The sequence below is a fragment of the Macadamia integrifolia genome, unplaced genomic scaffold, assembly GCF_013358625.1.
Source record: "Macadamia integrifolia cultivar HAES 741 unplaced genomic scaffold, SCU_Mint_v3 scaffold1907, whole genome shotgun sequence".
NCBI lineage: Eukaryota > Viridiplantae > Streptophyta > Magnoliopsida > Proteales > Proteaceae > Macadamia > Macadamia integrifolia.
This window is the reverse complement of record NW_024868412.1, coordinates 103,603-112,895: the sequence shown is the minus strand read 5'-3', so window position 1 is coordinate 112,895 and position 9,293 is coordinate 103,603. Positions and strand designations below refer to the sequence as shown.

At 39.2% G+C, this 9,293-nt stretch overlaps 1 protein-coding gene across 1 annotated transcript; it reads left to right on the top strand.

Annotated features, from left to right (window-relative positions):
- Positions 1–1,142: 1,142 nt before the first annotated feature.
- On the top strand, positions 1,143–8,132 carry LOC122065160 (single myb histone 6-like; the record flags this gene model as incomplete). Its single annotated transcript, XM_042628964.1, has 2 exons — positions 1,143–1,487; positions 7,641–8,132. Coding segments are annotated over 2 exons (360 nt in total), but the record flags the coding sequence as incomplete, so codon positions are not given.
- Positions 8,133–9,293: the final 1,161 nt, after the last annotated feature.

The window sequence follows — 9,293 nt, the reverse complement described above, 5'->3', positions numbered from 1 at the left end:
CCATTAGGTCCTTATTTTCAGCAACCTTGCGTGTGGAGAAGCATCCTTTCATTTGGAGACTTTGGTCTCCTTAAAACAGATCGTGGGATTTGTTTTGCAGCCTTATCTCTTTATTTATTTATTATTGAAGTGTCCATTATTTTGTTTTGTTTTTTTCTCCTTCAAGTAGAACATCTCTTTTTTAGCCTACGGCTGGAGGAGAGAGTTAGTGTTAGTTTGGGTGGTTTTTCTTTATTATTTAATTGTGGTTGAGTCTATTTAAGAGTCCATGTCAGTATTATTTATATATACATGTAAAGGCTAAGATCCCCTACGAATTGATGAATGGAAATTAGTTGTTTAGTTTAGAGATTGTTGCATCTCTTGTCTCTCTCCTCTCCTCTCCCCCACCACCCGACCCACTATTCTTCTTCCTTTACCCCCTCTCCTTTCCTTATTCTCTTCTGTCCTACGACGAGCATATCCTCTGCATTGTTGGGCTTATTGAGACCAGCAATGTTGGATTTGGGACTCCAAATTGAGTGTAATTTATGGTACCAATTCAGAGTTTCTGCATCAATAACTGAATGCTTTCTTATTTCTATTTAAAAAAAAAACTATCTTTATATTAATAATGGTAGTTTTAGCTAAAAGAATGTATTTTTATTTGATAAGGATATCCATCAAGGAGAAATGAAAAGTGGAATTGAAATATTATATCCAGTAAACATCTGTGATTTTGATACATTCAATTTTTTTACTTGATGCTTGATTGGATTGATAATTAGAATGAATTAGGGTGGGTGGTGCAGACTTGGTTTCCAATAATGCAGCCCATGCGTATGAATGTTCGGATACCATTATTTTAATATTTTGCTCGGGTGACAGTGTCATGGCTTCTCCAAGATAAGTGTTCTCCAATATTAGTTTTATTTCTAAATTCTAAGTTATTTTGAACAAATACTTAGAAAATATGCTGAGTGGAATCATTGTGGTTAAAAATATGAATTAGGACTTGTTTAGAACCAAAGGTAGCTGAATCAATTGCTGAACATATGCTCTAACTGCAAACTTGGTTTATGACCTTATTTTTGTCTTTCCACTTTTTTATTTTTGTGCCTGTTTGGAATGCTAGCTTACTTTTTTCCCCTTCATTTTGAAAGGTAAAGCGTAAGTACAGAATAGCACCAACCTCGATTTTCTTGGAAGGACGAAGAATAAACTCTGGGTTGGCACTCATTGAGGGAAGACAGAAAGATTCAGAAAAAGACGATGTGAAGATATTTACTAGATCCCAGGTAGATGCAGAGCTGGCCAAGATGAGACACATGACTGCAAAAGAGGCTGCTGCTGCTGCTGCGCGGGCAGTTGCAGAGGCGGAAGCGGCCATGGCTGAAGCTGAAGAAGCAACAGGAGAGGCGGAAGCGGCAGAAGCTGATGCGGAAGCAGCACAAGCCTTTGCTGAGGCAGCGATGATGACGTTGAATGGCAGAAACTATTCAAATCTGGTAAAATTCTACCTTCATGTGTACATGTGTGTGTGGATTTGCATATTCACTTTATGAAGTAGTTTATAGAGGGAAAAAAATTCTACATGGCCTTTATTGACTTAATTAAGAAATATGGTAGTGTATCTATTGGCTGCAAAAGGGTATCAAGTTGCAATAATGATGTAATAGGGATATCTTCAATGGAACATCGTTTTCAAGGCATTGCCTAGGCGTCTTGTTGCTTTAGTTGCCTTGCATCCAGGCCTCCTCCAATGCCTTGGGTCGCCTAGATGCCATGACAACTACGATCGAAATTGTAGCTAGTGCACCCCCCCCCCTTCTTTTTTAAGTGAATAAGTGTACATAGTGTTACAACAATCATGTAAGACTTTAGTACATTTTCAACATAGGAGTCCCAAACCAAGGTCAGGATTGAGACTCTACCTCTTGGCATTAGTTTGTGGATGATACAATTTTGATTGATGAGAATATGAGACTAGAATGAGTAGAAATGAAGATAGAATTATGGAGGAATGTTTCAGAATCTAATGTTTCAAGATTAGAGGATTACAATTATTCTAGTCATCTGGTCTGTCATTTGTTTACATGAAGAGACTGCAACCCATTTTTTATTGATTATGACTTGGCTGATATTGTTTTAAGGAATTACTTGAGTTGTTTGAAAGAGTATGGATGCAAATTAGGGAGGTGAAAAGTGATAATGATCTATAGAAAGTGACTGTTTCCGTACTTAAATGAAGAATCACATGTCTGTTGTTTCCTTCTAAAACAAGAGTTGAAGGAAGGAGTGCACCATTTGGGATTTAAACAGGGAGTGGTGCTGCAGCAACAAAGGTCTACAAGAGAAGACCCAATACCAAGGTCGACCCAAGTGGTTGACTGGCTCGACCATATCTGGTCCTGGTCCAGGTCCAAGATAGCCCATGATTTGGGGCTGCTGATGGGGATATTAGTCACTTATTAGTTTCTAATTTACTTTTTATTTTCAGTGCTAGATTTAGTTTCTAATTTCAAGTCTTTACTAGTTTCTAATTTCTTAGATTATAATATTCCAGTTTTAGTAACTTCTTATAAGTAGTTTTTAGTAACTCAGAGTTACTATTATTTGTAAACCTTCCCCATCATTATAAATAAAGTATAAATAAAGGAGAGGGCTCTTTTATGAGCCATGATTTGACAATTTAAAAAAAAAAAAAAAACTTCATGTTGCTGCTGCTGGGTGTTCTCCATGGCTGTACCTTTGTGTTTGATCAAGGGTTCGGGATTGGTGTGTGATCCGATCGACACTCTACGGCGAGAAGTCCGGGTGGGTCTTTTATTATCTGGTTTTCTTATTGGATTCTCTTCTCCAGCAGTTCAGGTAAGTGATCTAACTTCTCTGCAGATTTCTGGGTTGGTCTTCTCTGTTTTTTCTCCCTGTCGGCCTAGCTGTTCTTGAAGTTCTGACCATCCGATGACCACCAAATTTTGATCGAAGGCTAGTCCCTTCCTGAAGGTGGTTCGATCCAAATTTCATGCCCATCAGACCAGGGGATTGTCTGGTCTGATGTTTTTTTCTGATTCTGGCCGATTGTATTTCTGCCCAGAATTAAGTTCTGGTTTGATGGTTTTGTTGCTGTGGTATTGCTGCTACGTATGGCCTATTTAATATCCTAGTTTCTGCTAGTTTCTGCTAATGTTTAGTCCTACAACTGGTGATAACTGATTTCTGCAATTCTAAATTCTGAGTTCACTGTGTTGCTGTTCTGTGGAATCGATTCTGGTTATATCTAATCTGTGATGAAGTTGGTTGCTGCCCTTGTTCCTAAATGGACTGAATCTTCTAATAAGTAATTTGAGATTATCATATGCTATTTAATATTCTACTGTTGAAGTTTCCTGAAGCTGTTGGGATCGACTGCAAAGTTTTAGAACCTGATGTCCAGATTTGTTAGTATACTGCTGTTGGTTTACTTGGTGGATTTTGTTGTTCTTTGTTTTAAAAGTTCCTGCAGTTTTGGGTCTAGTTGGGTGTCCAATCTAGTCCTACATTAGGGAGGATGGGAGCTGGTCAGCTGATATAGGCATATCCAACGTTGAATCCATTTGGTATGACCAATATCAGAATCTGACTCAATATCCATTGGATGGTTTCAGATTGAAGAGAAAATCCAAATTCACTAGGATATTCCCTTGAGAGGAATCAGGTCTAGCATAGTTCGGGCTATTCATCCTTTCAGACATAATATCTCTTGAGTTGATCCATGTTAACCAGTCTGGGTATTTCTTCGCCGTTGAGGTTTGTGAGCTTTAAAGCCTTGCTTGGTAGAATTTCTTTGATAGTGAATGGACCGGACCACTCTAGTTGGGCCTGAATTTCCATCTTAGGTCATGAATTGGGCCTCTTTGTTCCCCAAAAAAAGGCTCACCCTCTTCTATGTGATGGAGCTTCACATTCTTATTGAAGGCCCTTGCCATCCTTAGTTGATATTTCCTTAGACTATCCATGGCCTTCATATGTCTTTCATCGAGAAAATTGAGCTCGTCATATCTGGTCTTCACCCATTCTCCTTTAGGTAACTGACTATTAAGGAGCATCCTTACGGATGGTACAAGGATTTCCACAGGTAGAACTGCCTCAACACCATATACCAAGGAATTATTTATGTGACTGCTTTTATTTGGTTGTGCATGAACCCCACCCCTCACTGAGTGAGTTGGAAAGCTCACCCCATGTATATGTCCCCTTTTAGACGATGATGTAGGTACAGTCATGCCTATGGCTTGTGACTCTCTTTTCTCAGGACCCGAGTACGAAGTGAGTGATTGGTGGATGTCGGAAGCAGGGGAGTATGACCAGGATTTTGCCTGTGATGTATGTGCATACTCGACACCATGAGGTGTATGGCTTATTTTGTTTTTCTGATACAGATTGTGGATGGTATACTTTAAATTTAATATTTTAAGTCATGGATATTTGTAAATAGATAAATTGGTTATGGATATTTACAGTATCACTAGATTTTCCCATTCTACTTATGATTCCGTTGTTATACTTTGATTCTGCTGCTTAGTTGGTTGTGTTGTGAGATTTTGGATTGTTAGGGCACTGCTATCAGGGATCCTGGTAGGTTCGTAAGACAGGTAAGCATCTTACTCACTTCACCAGTATTCCTACATGGTAAGTTGGGTCTACTGGAAGTGGGGTGTGACAGCTTGGTATCAAAGCGCAATACTCTACCTTAACTCACAATCTCAACCAAACCATGACTCGGGAAAATAGGATTTAAAAAAAAAAATTTAAAGACAACAAATAATTACACAATTAAGAGACAAGTATAGGTGTCAAAGCCGTTTCCTTATAATCAAGAACTGAGTACATAAGCTCACACCAATTCTCTCAAAATAAAAGACAAAAACCTGGAAATCCTAACTAGCCTAAATCTAGAAATTCAAATAACAGAAGTAAATGACAGAAAATAAACTTCAACTAACAACTAGAACATGAAATTTTAAAGAAAGCATAAACTGAAAAATCCTATAACTACAGTGGCAACATAAGCCACTACTCCTACTGATCCTACTGCTGCTGATGCTACCCTTGGCCTTGAGCTTGGTTCTGGGGCTGATTCTATGCTCCATAAGGTGGCACTGGAATGGCAAGGTGGAAGATCATTTCTTGCATCTGTGCCTCAAGGGAGCCCACCCTATTATCCATGAGACAGTAGCTCCTATCCATGCTCTCAAGCCGGTTGTCCATTCTCCTCAATAGGTTTGTGGTGGTGTCCAGGTGGGCCATCACATTGTTGAGACCACAAGGCCTTGCACCTCTAGTGCTACGAGAGAGGAGGCAACAGTGGAACCCATAGTCTATGGGTCAAGTGGTGGAATACCACCAACTCCACCAAAACCTCCACCAGCACCACCACTAGCCCCATCAGCATCTCCACCATCTCCCTCAGCACCTCCACCAACACCTTCAGCACCATCTGGCATATTCACCCTGTCAAAGCTTAAACTCATGAAAAAGTTAGGCTTTTGAGGAATAGGACTAGGGGAACTTCGGCAGAAGTGATAATTCAGCTGAGCAAATTGAGTCCTTATTGCAGCAATGTGGCCTTGCATCCCTAAGAAAGGCAATAACTTGAGTTATCTTGTCCAAGTATTAGTATGTGGTCTGAGAAAGCTTTGCAGATCCGATTGCTTCTTAGTGTCATAGCTGGCTTCGAATCCTGCTTAGTTTTCAGACATCGACACTCCCGTTGTAGTCACTGTTGGTTTGTTGCCATTGGATTACTGCAACTTGCAGGAGATAGACTACTTATGTCAGGGCAGGACATGAAGAAGTAGAAAAAAAGGGCGGGGGGGGGGGGTGTGGGAGTGGAATTACCATGAATGCAGGAAGTCTGGAAATTGAAATTTCCATTTGGGCTTAGGGTTTTTCCCTTTTTTAAGAATATGGAAAATATTCTAGGTTTAGAAAGTCTGATTGTGAGTTTCATAAGTTATATTTTCTGTAGTAATTAACACTATTTTGAATTTGATACTAAATGGAGCAGATGAGTCTACTAAAATTTGTATTTGATAACTTTGTGGACATTATTATTATTATTTTTTAAATATCGAGTCTGTATTCTAAATCTGGTTTTCCGGATGAATATCCAAATAAATGTGTACAAGCTAAATTGGGGTCAGATTTTTTTGCTACCTAATTACATCCATAGGGATATTATTTGAATATAAAGCCAGAGGTGTCCCAAGCATTTGGTATTGGATCTTTCTCATTAATTGGGCATATACAACCAATGGTTATGTAGGGGTGGATGGATTCTCTTAGGAAAGATTGTCTTTCTCTGTCATTAATGGTTGGGACTTTTATATGATTTGTATCATTTGTAGGGGAGTTATACTCATATTATTTTTCATCTTTAATAAAATATTTTTTATGTTGCCTATCAAATATATTAAGAAAGAAAGAATTTGTTCCGAGGTATATTGGACTAAAACAAAGTATATGGAGTGCTGTTTTAGTAGAAAGACAAGTATAAATAAAATTGTGGTTAAGATCTGTGACCAAGGGATGCACACTTCAACTTGTCCAAAAAAATAAAATAAAAAAGGAAAGATAAAAGAGATGACACAGTGCAACCATTTCCACTATCTTGGTCTAGTTCAACAAAGAGGGTGGCATTGCAGAAGAGGTTAACCACAGAACTAGATCTGTGCAGATGGAGTGGGGAAGTGCTTCCAGATTGTTGCATAGTGGATGGATACTGTTGTAACAGAATTTAAGAGAATGTTAGAAGACGAGCCTTGCTTTATGAAGCTTAATTTTTGTAATAAAGAAACTATTTACACGAATTCTATAATTCATGCAACTAATGTTGAAGCTGTTTTGATGGATGAGTGGCAAGGCTAGGAATGATAGAATCAAAATGAATGCATTTAGGGAATTCAGCCACTCCATGAATGGATGACAGTATGATGGATTTTTTTACAGTTAAAGGTGGAGTCTGAGCCACCTTGATTCTGAATGTTCTGTTCTGAAACTTTGGGGCTTGCTAGCCCCCGGTGCGATCTAGAAGGTACTGGTTTGATCATAAATAAGCAAGGTTTTTGTTTGGTTTGAACCCAAAAAATTTTGTTGCTCTATGGATGTTCCATGTTTCCTGAGAATTTTTTAGCAATTTTCTGGACAATCCAAGGTCTTGCTTCTTAACTCTGAACTTACCCATGAATTGAGATATCTCCATGTATATATGGTCACTCATAATGACAGTTTCCCTACGACATGGCAGAATGAATTGTGCATGTGCAAAGTTTTAGATCCCACCAAATTGGATGATATTAACCAACAGTTATCTTGCTTCCTTTTGGATGGTCAAAGACAACGGTGAAGGGTACTAAGATGACCAATTGATCATAGATAAATACAATGATCTTGTCTACTTGCATACCTAGGTGGATGATTTAATGGTGTCTACTTTTGCATGCTTGGGTGGATGCAACCAATATCGGTCAAATTTATTATTGATCTACTGGATGGGTGCAATTCTTGTCATCAACAATGTGCATTTGAACCTTTTTTTTTTTTTGGGGGGGGGGTGTGGGGACCCGACCCCCTTTTGCTCTCTAATTTTTGTTGGCATCTTCTTTTGCTGTGGTTTGCAGATGGTCCATGCGTGACTGAATCCTCAGAAATAGGGCCAATGCAGCGAAGGAGATGAATGTTGAGTTTTTATCATGACTTTTGATGAATGCATAGATGCTTTCCCGTTTCGTTTCTTCGTCTGTAAATATGGTAAGACTTGTATAGTGAAAAAATTCAGTGTTCCTTTCATGCTGTTGGATTTTGGCTGACGGATAGGTCTCTGAATCACAAACTCCATGCATAGAGGTTTCTCTGAGAACAATTTCATTGGTTAAATTTGGGCTTTTGGTCAGAGCATTGGGAAACTAGAATGCAGCGAAACATAGAAACTCAAAAACATTTGGAAGATATATATATATATATATATATATACCTCTTTGGTTATTTTGGATGCAAGGAAGGTGATATTACCTTGGGAAGTTGAGAATTGAGTGTACTTTTGAATAATACATCGGCTGTGTGTTTTGTTACTAGTAAATGAAATGGCACCTGTTTTGGCTTCTGATCTGAAATTGTGGTTGTATAAACGTGCTTTTTGTCCCTCACAGCATATGCTATTAAAGTTGTTGTCAGGCATGAATTGATCCTTCACTTAATTGAAAGAGAGAATCATAACTTATATTTGCCCGTCCCGTCGGGATGGAGTGAGCCATCTGCGCACTTGGGATCACAATTGTTTCCTCAGAGCATTATTTTGCCATCATTTTGTGGTAGTTTGTCTATTGGATTCAAATCTCATAGGGTTGTTTCATCCAGGCCAACATCAGAGGACACTACTACAGTGATTGATGCTCCTCTCCTCATATAGTTTTAACTTTTAATAGCCCAATTTTGTGATTGAAAATAGGGAACATTTTATAGATACGCGTATACAGTTTCGTCCATTTTTCAAAGGGTAAATTCTTTCAGCATGGCCCTACTTGTGAAGAAGGTCTAAATATTTAGCACATGGCAGATCAGATGAGACTAAATTGTTTTTAGCTGGATAGAGACCCAAAGGGCACCTATTATCTATTAACTAGGGATCAATCCAACTGGAGTAGCTTGCCCAGGTAAAATATAAGTTTGAAAAATCCACTAACTATGGCCCATGAGAGTTTCTTTTCTTTGGGGACTGGGGTGGGAGTGGTTTCAATTCCTTAACGAGGGCATAATTGTAGCCACTAGGATGGCGATCTAAGGGGCTGGCCAGGGATGTTGGGAATCTGCTCCTCTCCTTAGTGCTCAGGTTGGCTCATAGTTGGGCGTGTGTCAAGTGGCAAAGCGATGATTTAAAGGTTTGATAAAGGTGTGGAGAATAAAGCATTATAAAGACTCGAAGAATGAGGCGTTAAGAACCGTTGGATCATCGACTCACCACATGGTGTTCACCTAGGTAGTTATGGGCAAAACCTGGGCGATGGGTGCTAAGGAGAGGAGCTGAATCCAGGGTGGTGGGGGTGGAAATGCAGTGGGAACCGGGGGGGCTTTGAATGGAGACCTAAGCCCGAAACCTATTTCCACGAGTCAGGTACAATATATCACTTGACCAAGCTGGTTTGTGTGTGTGTGTGTGTGTGTGAGAGAGAGAGAGAGAGAGAGAGAGAGAGACACGCAATTGCTATCAGTCTACATACTACTGTAGGTAGGCTTGCGTAAATTAGTATGATCACCTGGTTGTACTTGTCCCATCT